Source organism: Anomalospiza imberbis, chromosome 9 (assembly GCF_031753505.1).
Source record: "Anomalospiza imberbis isolate Cuckoo-Finch-1a 21T00152 chromosome 9, ASM3175350v1, whole genome shotgun sequence".
Taxonomy (NCBI): domain Eukaryota; kingdom Metazoa; phylum Chordata; class Aves; order Passeriformes; family Viduidae; genus Anomalospiza; species Anomalospiza imberbis.
The window spans coordinates 30,652,711-30,673,773 of record NC_089689.1 but is presented as its reverse complement, the minus strand read 5'-3'; the positions used below and the strand labels follow the sequence as shown (position 1 = coordinate 30,673,773).

At 51.5% G+C, this 21,063-nt stretch overlaps 1 protein-coding gene across 4 annotated transcripts; it reads left to right on the top strand.

Annotated features, from left to right (window-relative positions):
- Positions 1-1,182: 1,182 nt before the first annotated feature.
- Positions 1,183-21,056, top strand: LOC137478860 (retinoid isomerohydrolase). 4 transcript variants are annotated; one of them, XM_068198972.1, is made up of 24 exons: positions 1,183-1,283; positions 2,016-2,281; positions 3,213-3,357; positions 4,049-4,167; positions 4,557-4,687; positions 5,139-5,186; positions 5,852-5,992; positions 7,823-7,995; positions 8,663-8,839; positions 9,042-9,227; positions 10,990-11,123; positions 14,472-14,554; positions 14,892-15,042; positions 15,318-15,425; positions 15,518-15,659; positions 16,238-16,385; positions 16,645-16,726; positions 16,924-17,056; positions 17,174-17,313; positions 18,160-18,289; positions 19,147-19,261; positions 19,366-19,460; positions 19,548-19,659; positions 20,149-21,056. In XM_068198972.1, exons 1-24 carry the CDS (start codon positions 1,236-1,238, stop codon positions 20,298-20,300), a joined length of 3,159 nt encoding a protein of 1,052 aa, XP_068055073.1. In that variant the 5' UTR covers positions 1,183-1,235; the 3' UTR covers positions 20,301-21,056. The 4 variants fall into 4 exon arrangements, 3 of the variants coding, with proteins under 3 accessions (XP_068055073.1, XP_068055074.1, XP_068055076.1); XR_011001854.1 differs by lacking the exons at positions 16,645-16,726; positions 16,924-17,056; positions 17,174-17,313; ... (3 more) ...; positions 19,548-19,659; positions 20,149-21,056 and having other exon boundaries at positions 15,538-15,659; positions 16,238-16,377; XM_068198975.1 differs by lacking the exons at positions 1,183-1,283; positions 2,016-2,281; positions 3,213-3,357; ... (6 more) ...; positions 9,042-9,227; positions 10,990-11,123 and adding an exon at positions 13,515-13,681.
- The last annotated feature ends 7 nt before the right edge of the window (positions 21,057-21,063 follow it).

Below are 21,063 nucleotides of genomic sequence, written 5' to 3'. Positions count from 1 at the left end.
TGGAGCTGAGGAGAGAGAGGGGGAATGGAGCTGAGGAGAGAGAGGGGATGGAGCTGAGGGGAGAGGGAATGGAGCTGAGGGGAGAGAGGGGGAATGGAGCTGAGGGGAGAGGGGAATGGAGCTGAGGAGAGAGAGGGGGAATGGAGCTGAGGGGAGAGGGAATGGAGCTGAGGAGAGAGAGGGAATGGAGCTGAGGAGAGAGAGGGAATGGAGCTGAGGAGAGAGAGGGAATGGAGCTGAAGAGAGAGAGGGAATGGAGCTGAGGAGAGAGAGGGAATGGAGCTGAGGGGAGAGGGGAATGGAGCTGAGGAGAGAGAGGGAATGGAGCTGAGGAGAGAGGGGGAATGGAGCTGAGGGGAGAGGGGAATGGAGCTGAGGAGAGAGAGGGAATGGAGCTGAGGAGAGAGAGGGAATGGAGCTGAGGAGAGAGAGGGAATGGAGTTGAGGAGAAAGGGTAATGGAGCTGAGGAGAAAGGGTAATGGAGCTGAGGGGAGAGAGGGAATGGAGCTGAGGAGAGAAAATGGAAATGGAGCTGAGGAGAGAGAGGGAATGGAGCTGAGGAGAGAGAGGGAATGGAGCTGAGGAGAGAGAGGGGGAATGGAGCTGAGGGGAGAGGGGGAATGGAGCTGAGGAGAGAGGGAATGGAGCTGAGGAGAGAGAGGGGGAATGGAGCTGAGGAGAGAGGGGGAATGGAGCTGAGGAGAGAGAGAATGGAGCTGAGGAGAAAGGGTAATGGAGCTGAGGAAAGGCTGGAGCTGGGGCAGGACAGTTCTGCACTGGCCACACCCAGAATAACCTTCATTGCACCGAGGGATTGGATCCTGACCAAAGCAGAGTGAAGGTGTTCCCACGTAACCCTCCTCATTCCACAGCATCCCAGACTGCTCTGGGAGGGAATGGATCCCAACGCCCATCCCGTGCCACCCCTGCAGCTCGGGAGCAGCCCTGGCATGAGGCGGGGCCAGCTGTCGCAGCACGTTAATGACTGTTAAAGGAGCTGTAATTAGTGTCAGTCACAGCTGGGTAATTAACGCCCCTGCCGCTGCCCGGGCCGGGACCCGAACCCGCGGCGTCCCCTCAGCCCGGCCCGCCGAGCGACGTCACGCGCGCGTGCGCCGCTCCCGCCCAATCAGCGGCCGGCGGCGGATTCGAACGGCGGCGCGGCGGCGGCGGCGGCCGTTGTGCGCGCGGCGGGGCCGGCAGGGGGCGCTGCGCTCCCCGGCTGAGGGGCGCCATGGCCGGGCCGGGGCCGGGGCCGGGGCCGTACCGCGCCACGAGGCTGGTGAGCACCGGGCGGGGCTGCCGCGGCACCGGCTCCGGCACCGGGCGGGGCTGCCGCGGCACCGGCACCGGCACCGGGCGGGGCTGCCGCGGCACCGGCACCGGCACCGGGCGGGGCTGCCGCGGCACCGGCACCGGGCCGGGCGGGACCCGGGGCGCGGCTGCTGCGGGGGGAGCGGGGCGCCCGTGGCACCCGTGCGGGCGCTGCGGGACGGGAGGTGGCTCTGCCCCTCGGGACTGCTGTCGCGACAGAGGGGCGCTTGGGGACGCGCCGCGCCCGCTGCCGCGACACCTGGGTGCCCTGGGACCCCCCTACCTGCTGTCGTTATACCCCCCGCTCGCTGTCGTGACGCTGCTCGGGGACACCCCCCGCTCGCTGTCGCGACACGTGGGTGCCCTGGGACCCCCGCTCGCTGTCGCGACACGCGGGCGCCTGGCGCCCTTCTGCCCCGAGTCCGTTTTCTCGGTGCGCGGGTGCTCGGGGACGCCACATGGGGGAGCCCTGGGACGCCCCGCGCTCTGTCGCGACATTGCCCGCTCAGGGACACCCCGTGCCACGATATGTGGGTGCCCTGGGACCCCGCCGTACCCTCGCGACATGGGGGTACCCGGAGACCTCCCCCGCCCCGCCCTCTGTCGCGATGATGTTGATGCCCTGCTGTCGCGACACGCTGGGTGTCGCGACACGCGGGCGCCCGCGGCCGCCGGCGGCTGCAGCTCCGTGTCCCCGCAGTGGAACGAGGTGACGCGGCGCTTCCGCGCGGGGATGCCGCTGCGGCGGCACCGGCAGCGCCTCCGCTCGCACGGCAGCTGCTTCACGGCCGCCGAGGCCGCGGACTGGCTGCACCAGGTGCTCCGCAGCCACAGCAGCTTCGGGCCCGACGTCAGCCGGCAGCAGACGGTGCAGCTGCTGCGCAAGTTCCTCAAGAACCACGTCATCGAGGACATCAAGGGCCGCTGGGGCGCCGAGAATCTGGAAGACAACGGTGCCCTGTACAGGTACTGAGTGAAAGCTGTCCCGTGGCGTTGCCCTGATTTTTAAAAGCGTTGAGTTCTCTTTCGTAGTTCTTTTGAAGGTTTTAAAGCTCTTCTGCAAGTTTTCCGTGCCTTCTGATGTTTACACGTTTCTGCTGGCGTTCTCACGCCGTTCATGTAAACAATGATTGTTTTGCATTCTTCTCTGTGGGAGGAGAGAATTGATGGCCTGTTGGTTTGACCAGTGTGGTTGGAGAGGTGGTAATTCCATCCTCCAATCCACTGCCACTTTTGGAACTCCATATATTGCGAGGTCAGAAATAAAACTGGCTCTTTTTCTCTCTTGAGCTCACCAAGCTTCTGTGTGCTCATTTTGTGTCCAGTAGCGACACCGTGGTCTCTCAGGTTGAGGGTTTTAATTAAAAATGCTCAGATTTGCAAAAAGAGCTTGCTTTGGGTTGAACATCCTGGTTGAACACCAAAAAGTTAATTATTGGCGTAATTTTGCTCCTCCGAGTGCTTTACTTCGCTCCTGTGTGTGCCCATGCTTTTGTCCATCCGAGGTTTTTGCTGGAATTCAAGCTGCAGCCCAGTGCTTTGGAGTGAAGCCAGGGTGTTTTGTAGGAGCTGCCTGCTGGGTTTGCTTCTCTTGGGCCCTTCACACAAAGTCTGAGTGGGAACAGAGCCAAGCAGCTCTGAAATCAGAGGTGTTGATGGCCCCCACTTCTCAGAGCTGGGCTCAGGCTGTGCCAACGTCTTCAGCTTGACTTTGGCATCAAGACAAACAGCCTAAAGCTCATTTATCATATGATAAACTAAGAAAAAATAATTTCCTTTTTTTAGTGAATCTAACAGAGCCACACTGGTTTGGAGTCAGAGGTTTTGTTTTGTCAGGTCGTTTATTTGATTACAGATCAACTGGGGACGTATTTAACATCTCTTGCGTTCATTACAGATTTCCTCCAACCTCTCCAGTCAAACTTCTACCAAGCCCACCAAGGGAGAACTTGGGAAACTTCTCTGGAGACAAAGGAAAACTTTCTAAACTGCCCAGCTCATCCAAAAGGGGTTTGAAAAAACAGGAGTTCCTGCAGTCTGTGGTAATAACTTCTGTTCCTCACAGCCTTGCAGTTGGCTTGTGTTGTCTTCATTCTTTAAAATTTAGTGACACTGCTCTGTTGTGGCATCTTCCCTTAAGAAAGAATAGCTTAGACTTAAGGAATTCGGAAATATGAAGAAGTAAATTTATAGGAGAGGGGTTTTTACTTTGTTTTGGGTTTTCTTTGTTTTGTCTGAGTGCAGAATGATCCCTGCTGAGGGAATTTAAAGTATTGGGAGGGCTGGAAGGTGAAGTCCTAGAAATGAGCTGCACAACATGGCCTTGTTGAAATTTAATTTGTCTTTGGGGGGACAAATAAACGGCACAAATCACTTGATTTGCCATCTTTTGGAGAAGGTGGAATGTGTGTGTGGGCCTTGATTCAGCTGAGATTGGCATGCATAAATTCTGAATTTAGGTTCCAGTCCTAAAGGAAGATAATTCACATATCAATACATCTGGATTTGAGGTGCTTTTACCTTTTAAATTGCTGATTTTGGATTGATGAGCATTTTTTCCATTTCTTTTTAGATGTATGCTCCCATTTCAGTGCTGGGGCTGCAGGTTACCCCCTGGCTCGTGTAGAATTTAATGCTCCACAGAATGCCCTGTTCTTCTAATTCCAGTTTTCTCTAATCATTAATTGCCATAAGAAGCTTGTTTATCTTACAGTAAGAACCACTCGTTTTCAGGAAAACTTAACACGACCAAAAGCTGATGTAGCAGGAGAAAAGAAGGAAAGCACACTGCAGAGGAGGGAGATAAGCCAGGAATATGTGGAAGAAACATGGAGAAACATCATCCAGATACAGTGAGTGAGGAATTGCACACAGCACCTTCTCCTTTGGTGTGAAATAGCCCAAGCAAGCTTTCACCCTTTGGTTTTGATTGTTAAAACTATGTTTGAGGTTGAATTTCTTCCTGTTGTTTACACAGGTTTTCTAATCTGTTTATGAACTTTGGATTGTTGCATTTAAGGAATTTCTGATCATGTGCTGGTGCAGAAATATATTTTAAACACCTCAGGTGCTCTTCCTTGCTGGTTGTTGCTGTTTGTCCCGGGGAAAGGTGTCCCCAGTTGCCCTCCTGGAAGTGAGAAGTTCTCAAACAGCACTTCAGCTCACCCAGAGTTTTGGAATAGATATGGAAAGAACTTGTTTTCCTTCATCCCTTGCGAATCTTTGCTCTCTTCCTCCCCAGTTTGCAAACCATTTTGGGACTACCCTCGCTGGAGGAGGTTCTGCAGCCAGCCCAGATCATCCCCGAGTTTGTCATGTACAACATGAGCAACACCAGCAGACATGGGGTGGTGATCCTGCAGGACAAAGCAGGTGACATTGATTTCCCTAGATTTGCTTAGAAGTCTTTGTTTACAGATAATAATTTACCTGTTTCACAGTCTGTTGTTTACACTTTTCCCCCAAACCACAGCACAGCTCAGGGACCTTAAATCCCATCCCACCCCTGCCCTGGCAGGGACACCTTCCCCTATCCCAGGCTGCTCCAGCCTGGCCTTGGGCACTGCCAGGGGCCCAGGGGCAGCCACAGCTGCTCTGGGAATTCCACCCCAGCCAAAAATTCCTTCCCCATATCCCATCTAACCCTGCCCACCTTCAGCTTGAAATTATTCCCCTTTGTCCTCTCAAAATTACATGTGGAGCAGTGTTTAAGTCAGTTTCAAATGTAATGTTTTGTGCTTTGTTATTTTTACGTGTGAGCCATTATTAGTTGTTAATGATTTGGGCCCATGTCGAAATGATGGTTTATCTGTTTGGATTTCAGAAGACCTCCCTCACTGGGTGCTGTCAGCCATGAAGTGCTTGGCCTACTGTAAGTCACTGAGGAGCTTTCAAGTTCCAGAAACCTCTTTTGAGAGTTGAAAGGGAAATATCTGTGTGTGTGAAATCAGCTGGGATGTTTCAGTTCAGAAACCTGTGGGTGGTTTCCTCTAATGCAGTTTTTCAGGAGTGAAAGGGACTTTGCTTTTCCAGTCCCTGGCTTTTAGCTGGACCAAAACATTTCCTACACTTCGTACTACACTGGGGAGATGCATTTTCTTTGGTTTGCAAACAATCAACTCTAAATTAATTAGATGAGTGCCTCTCTAATGGAACCAGAGATGATGAGCTTTTTTTCCATGTGCCGAGCTTCCTTTTGCTCAAGGAGCTTGAACTGCCTGTGGGAGAACTGTGCTTTGGAAATGAAGGGACACGCTAAGGGTGGGTGATTATTTTGCTGAGGAAGCTATAAAGACCACAGATTAATTTTTCTTTATTTGTTTTCTTGGTGTGGAACAGAGCACAGCTCTTCAGAGGCTGCCTGGAATCTCTTACACTGCTTTTGCTTACAAACTGTGCCAAATAAAATACTTGTGGATTGCTGATAGGATTCTTTGCTTGTGAAACAAGAATACATTTAGGCTGGTCTTCAAAAATTTCTTTTCTAATGGGACTGTGGATTTTTGGTGTGAATTTCCTTTCTTCCCCTCTCTTCAGGGCCCAGGAACAACAACATGAGCCAAGCCACCTACAGTGGCTTTGAGCGGGACGTGTTCAGAACAGTTGCTGATTATTTTCTCAGTCTTCCTGAGCCATTGCTTACTTTTGAATACTATGAGCTCTTTGTTAATATCTTAGGTAGGTATGACTTCAGAAACAGTCAGGGAAGCTCTGAGTTCAGATCGGCTGGGGGACAAATGTGTGATTCAAAGCAGAGCTTGGCCCTCTGATGGGTGTGGGAGCTCCAATCTGAGGAGGATCATCACTGCTCCATTCTGTATTAGTGTTAATTAAAATGTACTTCTGCCTCGTGATTTCCCATTTAAATTGCTGTTTCAGCTCACATTCTAAATATTCAATAACAAAAACTTCAAAAGATGTGCTTGTTCTGCTTGCTCCTCACTGCTGCAGTGTTACCTGTCTTTGTTCTTGCATGTTGGTTGCAATGGCCTCGTTAAATTGCTTTGGGACTGAACTAAAGTCTTCTTAATTAATATCTTAATTAATATCTTGACTTTGTTGTCTGTCTGCCCAGTTAGCAGCTCTCTGAACTGGTTCATTTTCATACCACTTGCATCTTTAACATCTCTTTCATTTCCTGATAGTTTTGTGTGGCTGCATCCAAATTCCTGGTCTGGGCAGTGGAAAACGTTCTGTCCAAGAGGAGAAATGTGACCCTCAGCCTTCAAAAACTCCTCACTTGAACTCTTTCAAGTCCACTGAGTGTCTTCTCCTAAGCCTGCTCCTCAAAGGGTCTGACAAGAAGGAGAAAGGAGAAGCTTCCAGGAGGTTTTCCTCAGAGGAGCTGGGAGCCCAAAACCGGCACAGAAAGAAATGGCAGCAGCACAAACTGCCACGTCAGCAAGGGAGTGCTGGGAGCCCGATAGGAGGGAGCTGCCAGAATCTTGCAGCATCCAGGAATGACCAAGAGCCACCTGGAGCATTTAGGACAAGGTGTTACTCCTTGGAAAGAATGGGAGCTGCTGCTTCAAGTGTGTGTGATAAAGGAGGACGTGCCCCCCTCAGGGGAGGAGGTGCGAGCACCACCACGAGGAGTGGAGAGCTGCTGGAGGAGCGCAGAGTGGACTCAGTGGTGGAGCTGGGCTGGCATAGCTCAGGTCCAGCCCAGAGCCAGGGCCTCAGGACAGTGCCTGGCCCGTGTCCCTGGGCTGAGGAGCCGTGGGACGGCAGCCAGGGGTCCCGGGCCCTGCGCCGCTCCCTGAGCCTGCTGGGCAGGAGCAGCTCCAGGAGCTGCAGTGCCATCAACAGACCCAGTGCTGAGATCACAGTGCAGCCCCTGCCCCGGGGGCAGGGCACTCCCAGCCCCTCTGTGGCCATCAGCATCCAAAAGAGACTCTGCAGGAGCAGCACAGACCTGTCAGGACGCTCTGTGTCCCCCTCCCCTTGCGTGTTGGCTGGCACAAGTAAGGGCTCTCTGCAGCATGCTGTACTGCCTTGTTGTGTGGCCTCACTAATCCCTGCTTCCCTCACCTCTGCCACCCTTGCTAGGTTTGTGGATAGGCACAGAGCATGGATTTGTGGGGTTTTTAAAGGAAATCTGCTGGCTAAATTGTTTCAGCTGCTGTAGCTCTGCTAACAGTGTGTAGTACCTGTGGAGTATGAGCTCGATGTAATTGGCCTCTCTGCTCGGGTAAGTGATGGGAATCTGCACACTCCTGCCTGCTGGAGATGTCTCTTCCCGTTCTGTAAATCAGTAGTTCCTGGAAATACTGCTAGGAATAATTAGTGTCACTCCTTAATTGTATTGTGGTCCTAATTGCACCATAATGAAGGAAGTTGAAGATGACCACACAAACAAAGGCCTGAACATTCTCTTCTGTGTTACAGCTGATTTCTCTGAAACATAAGTAATCACACTGAAAAATAAGAGATCTGAGATACTGAGGTAAAAACATGCTGGAAGCTGTTTCAAATCTTAATGCCAGCTCTCTTTGTGGTTAATTGCAGATCTCCTGCAGCCTCACCTGGAGAGAATTGCAGTGGAAGCCCTGCAGATCTGCTGCTTGCTGCTGCCCCCCCCGAGGCGCAGGAAGCTGCAGCTGCTGCTGAGGATGGTGGCCAGGATCAGTGGCAATGTTGACATGCCACGGCTGCACGATGCCATGGGCAACCGGTCCTTGGTAAGGGCAGGGAAAGCTCTTCTTAAAAGAATGCCGATGTTTCCTCAGCCCGATGTCCCACCCAGCTGCTACTTGGAATCCCAGACTGGACTGGGTTGGGAGGAGCCATAAAGCCCAGTTCATTCCAGTTTAAACCTGGCTCTTGCTGTGCATTAGGGCTGGGTTAGGTTGGCTCTGCAGGTTTTAATCACATCACTCATCTCAAGATGACCAATTGAAGATTCAGGTTTAGATTAGAAGTAGGAAGAAATTCTTTATTCAGAGGGTGGGCAGGCCCTGGCACAGGTGCCCAGAGCAGCTGGGGCTGCCCCTGGATCCCTGGCCGTGCCCAAGGCCAGGCTGGACAGGGCTTGGAGCACCTGGGACAGTGGAAAGTGTCCCTGCCCCAACCCAAACCAGGATTCTATTCTACAGTTCTGTGAAAATGTTAATTTTTCTATAGGCTAAGCCTCGTTCTGCTACCTTTTTATATTATGTATTTTTAATCGAAAGTGCTGTTCAGTTCCAAAGAAATCATTTTAATACAGCTGGTGGAGCAAGGATGACTTTTCCTCCTTGTGTGACCATACTTGGAAGTTGGTTTTGGGGGATTTGAGCCATTGTAGAGTGGAGAGGAGAAAATAAACCCCCCAGCTTTCTCCACTGCAGCTGTGCTGAACTTTTCCAGCTGATCCAGACGTTTTCCCGCTGTGTCCTGCGCTGTGCAGAGGAGGAAGACCTGGATGAGCTGCTTTCCACACGCCTGCTTTCCTTCCTGATGGACCATCAGCAGGAAATATTCCAAGTCCCAGCTTACCTGCAGGTTGCTGTGCAGGATCACCTCAAGGACATGGAGAAGGCTCAGGTTGGTGCCATGAGAGCAGTTCAGATTCATTTGTTAATTGCTTCTTCTGAAGTTGGGAAAATGCAAATAAGCCCAGGACATTTTGAATGGGTAGATGTTAATTATAATGTTTTGCAGCTTGTGAGTGGGTGTGGGTTTTATTAGGTACTTACTCAAACAGTACAGAATCAGTTGAGTGCATGCGGAGCCCTTTTTCTTCCAGTGCAAAAAGGAAAAAGAAGAAATTTGTGCCATCTTGCCAACGTATTCCTACTGCAAACAAATCACTCCTCAGGAGTTTGAAGAACAAAAGGTCTCCACCTCACAGGCTGCAGTGGCAGAGCTCCTGGAGAACATCATCAAGGATAAAAACCTCTCTGTGAAAGACAAAAAGAAAAAGTTGAAACAGGTGGGTTTATTTCATCTGCTTCTGCAGTGCCTTTGTGAGGGAAGGGCTCAGGCAGCAGAGCCTGGGGCAGGAGAGGAGCAGAATGTGCTGAGAAATGTTTGTGCTCAAGAGCTGTTCAGTGCTTCATGTGCTCTGCTTGGGATTTTAAAGATGGTTTTTAATGCTGCATCCTCTGGAGCCAGGCTGGGAGAGCTGGGGGTGCTCACCTGGAGAGGAGAAGGATCCAGGGAGAGCTCAGAGCCCCTGGCAGGGCCTGAAGGGGCTCCAGGAGAGCTGCAGAGGGACTGGGGACAGGGCAGGGAGGGACAGCACACGGGGAATGGCTTCACTGCCAGAGGGCAGGGATGGATGGGACATTGGGAACTGGGAATTGTTCCCTGGCAGGGTGGGCAGGGGCTGGGATGGAATTCCCAGAGCAGCTGGGGCTGCCCCTGGATCCCTGGCAGTGCCCAGGGCAGGCTGGACAGGGCTTGGAGCAGCCTGGGACAGTGGGAGGTGTCCCTGCCATGGGATGGGATTTAAGGTCCCTTCCAATCCAAACCTCTCCATAATAATCCGGCCCTTGACTGGCAGCAGTGGTGTTCAAACAATGGTGTAAAACCAGGACAAATGATTCTGCTGGAGCTCCTGCTCTCCATTCAGTGATTCCTGATGGAATTGCAGCCTGGAGTCCTGTGCTGCACTGGCCATCCAAGTCGCCATTAACATGCCATAGGTGGGGTTAAAGTCAATAGGTGCTAAAAGCAATAATATTTGGCTTGAAGAGACCAAACTGTCTCTGTTGAGAACCCTGAAACATTCTTTTGGTGGCCTTGGCTTTGTGTTTTGTAACATTTACAGTGCTCAAGATTATGTTGCACTTCTCTGGCCTACCAACAACTTGCCTAATAGAAAGGTTAAAACACAGCAGTTCTGTCAGGATTTAATCCTGGAGGGCTTTTCCTTCTTTTGGCAAGTCTTTCTGCCCAATGGAATAGTTTTGTACTTGTCCTGGAATCTCCTAAGCAAGTCTTGTGACTCCCATTGGAACAAGCAGCTTTTCAGGACAGCCACACTTGGCTTTGGTGCCCCTCCTGCAGCTCTGACTTCCATGTGTGTTGTGGAAACTTTCTGGGCCTCTAAAAGTGAGTCTGGTTTGGTTCATCAAAACTTCTGAATCTAAGAAGAATGGTTAATTAGAGTTGATTAAGGCTTGGAGTAAGTGAGGAGTAAGAAGTGATTCACAGCAGCAGGGGAAAGGGGAGGAAGGAAATGGGGGCCCAAAAATGATCCCAGGACTGGAGGTGCCTTAGCACAAGGATGGGCACTGCCCTGGGCCTGCTGGACATGTTCTTCTTGCTGGGAATTCTTGGGAAAAGCCAAATTCATGGCACTTTCTAGAGGGTAAGGAAGGTCCCAATTGTGTCAACACCAGAAGTTACCAAGGTGGTTTGAATCCGTCAGTGGAAAGGTTTGGCTCATGTTCAGATGTATTTACAGTTTTTCATCCCTCACTGAGGCCTTGCAAGGGAAACAGGCACAATGTCCCAGTCGCTGCTCTGATTCCAGGTGTTTTCATTTCCATGGAATCACTGCTAAGCTTTCCTGGGAGAACCCTTCCAAAACGGGCTGAATCTTGGCTCCCTGTTGGTAAAACAGTTTATCCAAGGAGTTCCTGGAAGGCAGCTCTGCAGGCACAGCAGGCATGGAGTGTGCTCTGGCACAGCTGGAGCTTTTTGTGGGATCTGGGATTTCTCATCATTGGTGCCTGTGTGTGCTGCAGTTCCAGAAGGAATACCCCCAGATCTACGGGAGCAGGTTCCCAACGACGGAGTCGGAAGCGCAGCTCCTGGAGAACAAACCCACCCTCAAGCAGCCCATGCTGAGCCTCAGGAAACCCAAATTCCGCAGCCTCAGGTACTGATTTCGGCACACCTGAGCCGTCTCTCCCTGCTGGAAATCTGAGGGATTCACCAAAGGAATTGCTGCAGGAGTTTGGTGCTGGCTGCGCTGTGGAAGGAGGAAATGTTTACATGGACACTGTGCTGGAAGGTGCCAAAATACCTTTTTTTTGGTGCAGATACTTTGGAATAACTTTTAAAAGAAAAAATATTTATCTGTTTACAAATTATTACGGTATATTGGAGTAGGAAAATGTGAAAATACACATAAAGCTGTCGTTAACCAAAAATTTATATATGGGTTTTTTTTGGGAAACTAATGACCTGCCTGTTGTTACAACTTTTAAATGTCTGGTCAGGAATTTGTGCCATTTATTGTAGTTTTTACATGTGTGTGTGTTGTGACTAAGTGCCTTTTCTATTCTCAAAATGTTTGTCTTTAAACAAAGGAGCTTCTATGGGTTCAGGACCAGGAGAGCCAGTTCACCATAAATAAAGGATTGTCTCACTCCATAAATGCTTCTGTTCATATAATCTGCAAAACCCTCATCAGCTTTTTGGTATTTATTTATATTAAAAGACTCGAAGCGTATTTCTGACATTTTCATGGAGAACTCATTTTGGATCTGTTGGTGTGATTCTCAAAATAGGAGTGATGGATGATCCATGAAGTGAGAGCAATTCACTAATTTTCCCTGTTTTTTCCCAGAGTTAGGGATTTGGTTGTTAATTAAGATAAAGGTTCCCCCACGTGAGTTTAAATCTGCAGAAATACATTTGGGAAAGTATAATTAATAATAATTAGTGTACTTCATGGTTCTGAGATCACAGACTGGTTTGGGTTGGGAGGGGCCTTAAAGCCCCTCCAGTGCCACCCCTGCCATGGCAGGGACAGCTCCCTCTGTCCCAGGCTGCTCCAGCCTGGCCTTGGGCACTGCCAGGGATCCAGGGACAGCCCTCCTTCCCAGCCTGGAATTCCTTGGTACAGCTGTGATCCTGAGCCTGTCAGTTCTCTCCCAGAAAAGTACAATTTTTCTCCTTTTTTTTAAAAAAGATTTTGTAAATGAGAAACCTAAATTAGCCTCATTTTACCCTGTATTAATGATGCCTTAATGTCCTGTGGGTAACTTTGTGCTTTCAGGGCAGGGGACAGCTGTTCCTCCCCTGGAACATCTGTAACCAGCCTCCTCCAGCACTCAGCACCTGCCTGAACTTGCTTCCAGTGCTTCCTACCCCATTCCATGTTGCATAAATGCTTTGTTTATGTAGTGTTCCAGTTAAGTAACTTATTAGGTGAGAAGCTCACATTTCCCAGGATTTGGCTTTCAAAGGCCTGCCCTCATTACTCCCAGTTCTTGATCCAGGTTATTTAATGTTCCCTTCTAAGGCTTTGACAGAACTTAACCAAAATGGGAATAAATAGAGAAATTATAATTACGGTTCTTCAATGCAAAGGGTTAATGGGAGGCCTCGATCAAGATCTCAGTGCAGTATCCTGGTTTTCTGTGAGAAGCCTTAAATGAGCCCTTGTCCAAGTGGAAATGCTGCCTTGAAAGAGGGAGCAAGCAAACAACACCAGGGAAAGAAGCCAACCCTCGCGTGCTGGTTGTGGCAGCAAAGGGAGCAGGGGGTGTTTAATGTCTTTTTTTGTCCCTTCACCTCAGTTTGGGTCCTGGAGCTGTTTCTGTATGGAAGCAGCACCTGAGTGTATGTGGTGATAAAACACCTTCATCCTCTGCCTGTGAGGGGACAGCAGGAACCTTGGACCTTGTTAATCTTTGAAATTGCTCTTTACAGCACTGTTGTTTTCATAAATGTTGACTCTTACTAATGATGAGTCTGGAGGAGACTGAGGGAGACCTCAAGGGGCTGAGGGACAGCTCCAATCCCTGCTCCCTGTGACAGGGACAGGACCCAGGGAATGGCTGCAGCTGGGTCAGGGGAGGTTTAGCTTGGATTTTGGGAAAGGTTTCTCATCCAGATGGTGCTGGGCAGTGCCCAGATCCCCAGGGAATGGGCACAGCCCTGAGGCTGCCAGAGCTCCGGGAGGGTTTGGAATTGTTGGGGGGGGTCTGTGCAGGGCCAGGGGCTGGATCAATGATCCCTGTGGGTCCTTCCAGCTCAGGAGATTCCTTGATGCTTGCCACTGGCATTTTCTCCTCTCTTGGTGTCTCTGGTGTCTCACCACTCCTGGGTGAGGCTCTGGAGGAGCTGGGATGGTCCCTGCAGAGCCGAGTGCCGGTGCCAGCTCCCGGCACGGCTCCAGCGCGCTCCGTCTCACTCCTCCCTGGGCTTTTTTTCTTTGTAATCACTTCTGCTTGGGAAGAATTTAGGTCTCAGAAAAACAGTGAAAGCCCCTTTTTGTGTGAACAGCAGGACAAAAGCTCCCAAAGCCTGGGGAGGATTTTGGTGCTGAAAGCCGGCTCTGTTCCCGGGTTGCTCTCATTGGCGGGGGCTGTTTTGGGATGGGGCTGCCCTGGGCAGGGCTCAGCACCCCATAAATACCCAGCACAGCTCTGGCTCCGTGCTTGGCTCTGGAGCCTCGGGCCCTTCATCAGTGAGGATGTACAGCCAGTGAGTATTGCTGAGGCTCCTCTCTGTGGGAACACGTCCCAAGTGGAGCACTGGCTGGGGCTGGGGGGCAGCAAGGTTTGGAGGGAGGAGAAATGGGGAGGTCTCCATGTCTTCATCTCACATCCCATGCCAAGGTGTGGTTCTGGTCTGGAAGAACAGGCTCACCTCCAGGTTCCAGAGGTTTGACCAGAATTTGGAGTAGAATAATGGAATCCTGGAATGGTTTGGGTTGGGAGGGATCTCAAAGCCCACCCAGTGCCACCCCTGCCATGGCAGGGACACCTCCCACTGTCCCAGGCTGCTCCCAGCCCCAGTGTCCAGCCTGGCCTTGGGCACTGCCAGGGATCCAGGGGCAGCCCCAGCTGCTCTGGGCAGAGTTCACTAGCCTGTGCCTGGTGTGTCTTCATGGGCTTTGCAGCAGATAAAATTGGAACCCAACAAATTATTCTTTGCTTAAAAAAAAAAAAAAGGCAAAAAAGGAAAAAAAAAAGGCTTTTGTAAGAGCTGGAAGATACAAGCTGGATTTTGCTTTCTGATGATTTGGGTGTCCTGGTTTGTTGGGCTGCAGTATGGGCTGTCCCCTCAGTGTCCCTGTCCCTCCTCATGCTCAGGACATTTCTCAGCAGCTGTTTGGAGCCTCGGAGCCTTTCCCCATGGAAAGGTGCTTCTCCTTCCTCCCTGAAGTTCTTTGCAAGTCATGGATCATTCCATGCAGAATGATCCATCCGTCCCTGGGAGGGGGCTCCCAGCTGTGCCCCCGCCCCAGGCTCACCCAGCTGTGCCCTTTCAGGGTAGAGCATCCTGCTGGAGGCTACAAGAAGCTCTTTGAGACTGTGGAGGAGCTGTCCTCTCCAGTGACTGCCCACGTCACAGGTCGGTCTGGGGCCTCACCTCTTCCTGCTCTCCTTTGCTCCCGCAGCTCGGGGCCTTCCAGGGTTCAGAGGCTTTACAAGGCTGGATGTGAAGGAGCTCACAGGGCTGGTGATCTGGGGTAGAGAAAGGTCAGACTGGGTGGGGAGCTCTTTAGGTATTTCAGTATGAGTGTCTTGGTCCACAGCAGGTGTGAAGAAATCAGAGCTTGAAGAGCTCATGTGTGTTTAAACACTAAGTTTAATTAGAAAATGAGTTGAAGTTTTGATTTTCTTGCTGTCACAATAAAAATTCCTTGGTCTGATTTGCTGTGCCCATCCCAATGCTGGGTCTCCCACAGGCAGGATTCCCACCTGGCTGCGAGGAAGCCTCCTGAGATGTGGTCCTGGCTTGTTCGAGGTGGGCTCGGAGCCCTTCTACCACCTCTTTGATGGCCAGGCACTGCTGCACAAGTTTGACTTCAAGGAGGGGCATGTCACCTACCACCGAAGGTACGTGCCAGTTTTCCAAGAAAAAGGAATAAATAAGGAAGCATTTGCTTGTCTGAAATGCTGGGAACAGGCTGTGCCTGTGGGAGATCCTGGTTACTTTGAGTCCATGTGGTTATTGGAAGAGCTCTAGCAGTGATATCATTAAACCCAGCTCCAGATGCAACGTGAGGTTCTGGAGAGCTCCCAGAGCTCTCATGAGGCTCCTCAATGAATATCTGTATTTATTGCACAGCCTGGTGTCACGTGTAACAGACTTTCCCCTCCTGGCCCCTCAGGTTTGTCCGGACTGACGCCTACGTGCGAGCCATGACGGAGAAGAGGATCGTGATAACGGAGTTTGGCACCTACGCCTACCCAGACCCCTGCAAGAACATCTTCTCCAGGTACCTCGGGATGGTGCAGACATTGCTGGGATGTCCTACGGAATTTCTGTTTCCCAGGAGCCCCTGACTGCCTGTCGGTTTTCTCTGCTCAGGTTTTTCACCTACTTCAAAGGTGTGGAGGTGACAGATAACGCCCTGGTGAATGTTTACCCTGTGGGTGAGGATTACTATGCCTGTACTGAGACCAACTTCATCACCAGGATTAACCCAGACACCCTGGAGACCATCAAGCAGGTGGGTCTTCGTCCTGGGCAGACAGAAGTGTGGGGAAGTAAAACTAAAATGAAAATCACGGAGTCACAGAATGGGTTGGGTTGGCAGGGATCTTAAAGCCCATCCAGTGCCACCCCTGCCACGGGCAGGGTCACCTTCCACTGTCACAGGTGGCTCCAAGCCTCGGAGTCCAGCCTGGCCTTGGGCACTGCCAGGGATCCAGGGGCAGCCACAGCTGCTCTGGGCACCCTGTGCCAGGGCCTGCCCACCTTCACAGATATTCTTCCCAATATTCCATCTAACTCTGCCCTCCTGTCCCTCCATCCCTTGTTCCAAGTCTCTCTCCAGCTCTCCTGGAGCCCCTTTAGGCCCTGGAAGGGTCCTCCCTGAACCTTCTCCTCTCCAGGCTGAACACCCCATGGCAGAGGGAGCATCTTCAGGTTAGGGTTGGAGTTTGCAAATCAGAGCTCAATTGCAGACTTTGAGAGGATCTTCCCACATGCAGGGCAAGGATGTATTGGCTCACAACACCTTGCACAGCTTGTGCCTTCCCACCTCCTGCCAGGGAAGCTCCTGACTCTGTCCCTGCTGTTCTCCAGGTGGATCTCTGTAAATACGTGTCTGTCAATGGGGCGACGGCTCATCCCCACATTGAGAACGACGGCACCGTTTACAACATTGGCAACTGCTTTGGGAAAAACTTTTCCCTGGCCTACAACATCATCCGGATTCCTCCTCTGCAGGCAGGTCAGTCAGTCCCACCTCTGAGCCAGCTGGGAAACTTTTCCCTTATGAGTCATTTCTTTATCCTTTAAATGAACTTTGTTACCGAGTTAGGTTTTTTCTAAGCTCCTTTAATTTTTTTTTTAATGTTGTGTTTAAACCACTTCCAGGTGGCTTCTAAATGATCATTTTGTGTTAAAGGCAGAAATTTGCTGGGTAGATGCTGTAAGTACAGACCAAGCGTGGGTGAGACCTCCATAACCTCTCACCTGTCCCATTCCAGACAAGGAAGACCCCATAAACAAGTCGGAGGTGGTGGTGCAGTTCCCCTGCAGTGACAGGTTCAAGCCCTCCTATGTCCACAGGTAACATTCCATGGGGTCAGCAGGTCAGCTGGAACCAGGGACTAGTTTTCACATGTAATCAGCAATGAAAATTAGGTGATTAACCAAAATCAGGCTCATTTTGAGTAATGATCCATGTGTTTAAGATGAGCAACTCCATGGTTTTTGTCCAAACTGACCCCAGTGAGCCTGATGTGCTCCCCTGCCTTTCCCAACAGCTTTGGGCTGACCCCAAACTACATTGTGTTTGTGGAGACACCAGTGAAAATCAACCTCCTCAAGTTCCTCTCCTCCTGGAGCCTTTGGGGAGCCAACTACATGGACTGCTTTGAGTCTAACGAGACCATGGGGGTAAGCATGGGGTCATCCCAAACTGGGCTGGACTGGGCAGCCAGACCTGGGTTGGGAGGTCCATTGGCTTCACCTTCATTTCCCTGAGCCCAAGCCCAGCTGCTGTGTGGTTTCCAGGTGTGGCTTCACGTGGCAGAGAAGAAGAAAGGCAGGCTCCTCAACCTCAAGTACCGCACCTCGGCCTTCAACCTCTTCCACCACATCAACACCTACGAGGACAACGGGTTCCTGATCGTGGACCTGTGCACCTGGAAGGGGTGAGGCCAAGGGTGCCTGGGCATCACAACTGCCCCTTGCACCACACACGCCACTCCCTGCCCTGGCATATCCCTGCTGGGGCCTCTGGCACTTCCACCAACCCATTTAACATGTGGTGACATGTAGACTCTACAGCACTGACCTCTCCAGAGGTGCAGGGAGCCTGCTTGGCACTCACAATCCAGGAGAAAAATATTTTTATGTTTTATTTACTTTTATCTTTAAGAAATGTTAGTGACTGGTGAAGGGTTGATGCTATGCTGGCTCCTGGGCCTGCAATGAGCAGGGTGTGTGTGAGGCTTGAACGCTGCTGTTCATGTAAACACAGAAATGTGGCACTGAAGTGATGAAGCTCAATCCTGTGTTGGCTGCATACCCAGGACACCCTGAGCTGAGCTGATGCTGGCAGCGGATCATAGAATTCCAGACTGCTTTGGGTTGGAAGGGACCATAAAACTCATCTTGTTCCTCCCCCCTGCCATGAGCAAGGTTGCTCCAAGCCCCTTCCTGGGCTTGTGCTGAATATCAGCAGTTGCTGGGTTTTCCTGACAGGGGCTGTGGTGCACACACAGCTCAGCTCTGCTGAGGAGCTGGACTGGGGCTTCTGTCACTCTGTTTTGCCCCATCCCTGGAAGTGTCTGAGGCCAGGCTGGACAGGGCTTGGAGCACCCTGGGACAGTGGAAGGTGTCCCTGCCCATGGCAGGGGCTGGGACGAGATGAATATTAAGGCCCCTCCCACCCCAAACCACTCTACACTTCCATGAATTTTGGTCAAAAACCACCTACACTTCCCCCAAATTACAAAGCCCAGCTGTGTTTCTCGCTGTGATGCTGTTTGGTGCAGGTTTGAGTTTGTCTACAATTACCTGTACCTGGCCAACCTTCGGGCCAACTGGGACGAGGTGAAGCGGCAGGCGGAGAAGGCACCGCAGCCCGAGGCCCGCAGATACGTCCTGCCCCTGAGCATCGACAAGGTACTGGAGTCTGCTCCTCTCCCTGCCAGGCCTCCTGCCCCACTTACTTCAAATTCAACCTTCTCCTTAAGAGGGCAAACTTGAAGTATGGGCTTTCAGAGAAACTTTGTATTTCCTTTAGCTGATCAATGTTTTTCTAGTAATTTATATGGTTGCCAAGGGAGATTGTGGCTGCCCCATCCCTGGAAGTGTCTAAGGTTGGGCTGGGTGGAGCTCTGAGCAACTGGTCTAGTGGAAGGTGTCCCTGCCAATGGCGAGGAAAATGAGATGAGCTTTAAGGGTCCTTCCAACCCGAACTCTTTGATGACTCCATGTGTTACGGTTCATGGCAGAGCCTGTGGGGCAGCAGTTAACACTGGATCTGCTCATAGCACAGAAGGGAGCAGGCACAGCCCAAGCATGCGTGGTTAAATCCTCCAGCCCTCGGTGTGAGGTCCCTGGAGCTGCCAGCCTGGCACAGACAGAGCTCTCTGGCTGGCAGCTGCTGGGTTCCTTGGTTCCTTTCCATGACCCCGCTCGTGGTGGCTGGCAGGTGGGCCAAGGGCTGCAGGGCACCGGTCAGCAGAGCCTCTCACGGAGCTCACTGTGCTGTGGATCAAGTGAGAAGTGCAAGCCCACGTGGCAGTGCTTAATGAAACCTCTGAATGCCTTCAGCAGGGAGGGAAGTTGTGTTTAGGCTGAGGAACAGGACAGCACTTGCAGCACTGCCAAGCACACAGCAGCAGTCGCCTCCTGCCGCTCCTGAGGCTTCGACACACGTCGCTGCCTTCCCTGCTCAGTGCTGTTTGCTACAGTTCTGTGCAAATAAACCAAAACTTTTCTCCAATCTCTTGGGTATTTATTTCTCTTTGTCACAGGCTGACACGGGGAAGAACCTGGTCACCCTGCCCTACACGACAGCCACAGCGACGCTGCGCAGTGACGAGACCATCTGGCTGGAGCCAGAGGTGATTTTCTCAGGGCCACGTCATGGTATGAGGACACCCCAGCTCCCCCAGGTCACAGCAGACAAGTGCTGCCTGCACACCGCGTCCCACTAACCCTCAGCATTTATGCATATTTATTTCTCCTTGTAGCCTTTGAATTCCCCCAGATCAACTACACGAAGTACGGAGGGAAGCCGTACACGTACACCTATGGGCTGGGGCTGAACCACTTTGTCCCAGACAGGGTAACTATCAGCCAACGGGGGATGGCTTCAGTCTGGGGACAAGGAGTATTTCTGAGCTCTGTGGTTGTGTGTTGTCCCCACCTTTAGCTTTGCAAGCTGAACGTGAAAACCAAGGAGACCTGGGTGTGGCAGGAGCCGGATGCGTACCCATCGGAGCCGATCTTCGTTTCCCACCCAGATGCGCTGGAGGAAGATGATGGTAATGCTGGGGGGGTTGGTGGCATTGAGATTGGGATTGGGAAGGGCTGTGCCAGGCTGGCTGCAGGGCTGTGCCACAGCTGGGCAGGGCAGAGCCTGCAGGCAGCTCCCGGACGAGATGGGACAGATGCTAACACTGGTGGGAAATTTCTGAGGAAACACGGGAAAACTAAAACTAGAATAATAAAATTTTGGGGTTGGGAGGGACCTTAAAACTCATCCTGTTCCATGCCCTGCCATGGACATGGGCACCTTCCACTAGCCCAGGTTGCTCTAAGCCTTGAACCTGGCCTTGGACACTTGCAGGGCTGGGACAGCCACAGCTTCCCTGGGCAGCCCGTGCTGTGTCCCTGGCCGTGCCCCTCAGCACCGATGACACTCCTGGGATTTCTGGTGCCCCGAGTGCCAGGGCTGCTCTCGCCTTGCCCAGCCGGGGTCAGACACAGCCCACACCCACCTGGGCCACATCCACCGTGTTCTCACCTTGCAGGGGTGGTGCTGAGCATCGTGATCAGCCCGGGGACGGGGCCCAAGCCCGCCTTCCTCCTCATCCTCAACGCCAAAGACATGAGCGAGGTGGCCAGGGCCGAGGTGGAGGTGAACATTCCCGTGACATTCCATGGGTGCTTCAAGAGAGCGTGAGCACAAACAGCAACACCTGGCCCAGGCTTCTTCCAGCTCCCAAAAGGTGCAGTCTCCGTTTACAGGTGACCCAAACTCCCTCCACAGCCCTTTGCATTTGTGGGGCTGCTTAACTCAGATCAGGCAGTTCAGTCTTGTCAATGATTCTTCAAAATGGTTAATCAGGTATTTTTTAAATGCACCCTTTGGTACCATTTCCAGTTCAACCACAAGTTGGGGGTGGTGGAGAGGCTCTGTTTATGCAGAATTAAACTTTGTAGCTGCAGCAGAGTGAAGAGGCTGAAAGAGCAGAGAGTAACCTCAACACTTTTACATGTGGTAACTTTGCGTACAACTGGCTGTGCTCTGTTACATGGTTGAGAATTTTTAGGCTATACTGAAGGATTCTGGATTTAAACATCATCCTGGTCATTACTGTGGTATCCTCAGAGCAATCCCAGTGGAGCTTTGCCATAGCTGCTTTGGGAATCCCAAAGCAGAGGGTGGCAGGTAGAGTTTTGTTCTTCAACCAGGCTGCAAACTGCAAACCTTCCCTTGTGTGTTTGCTCTTTTCCCTTTCTTTAGTCCAAATGCAGCTTCTTGGTTTCTGGATTTCATGTTAAAACATGGACATGAAAAAATCAAACAATTGTTACCCCCTGGGCTGACTTTGCTACCTTAGAGTGCTACAGATGTTCAGCTTAATCCTTCCTTCTCCCAAAATAAACTTTCATGTTAAAAGGGGCTATTGTTGAGAATAAAAACTTCCTGCCAGCAGATTTAA

Excerpts from the sequence above, each read along its gene's own strand:
- LOC137478860 (XM_068198972.1), top strand. The coding sequence starts at position 1,236 with ATGGCCGGGCCGGGGCCGGGGCCGGGGCCGTACCGCGCCACGAGGCTG. Across the intron at positions 8,840-9,041 it reads AGGACATGGAGAAGGCTCAG|TGCAAAAAGGAAAAAGAAGA; the intron begins GTTGGTGCCATG and ends TTTTTCTTCCAG. Across the intron at positions 18,290-19,146 it reads TGCCCCTGAGCATCGACAAG|GCTGACACGGGGAAGAACCT; the intron begins GTACTGGAGTCT and ends TCTTTGTCACAG.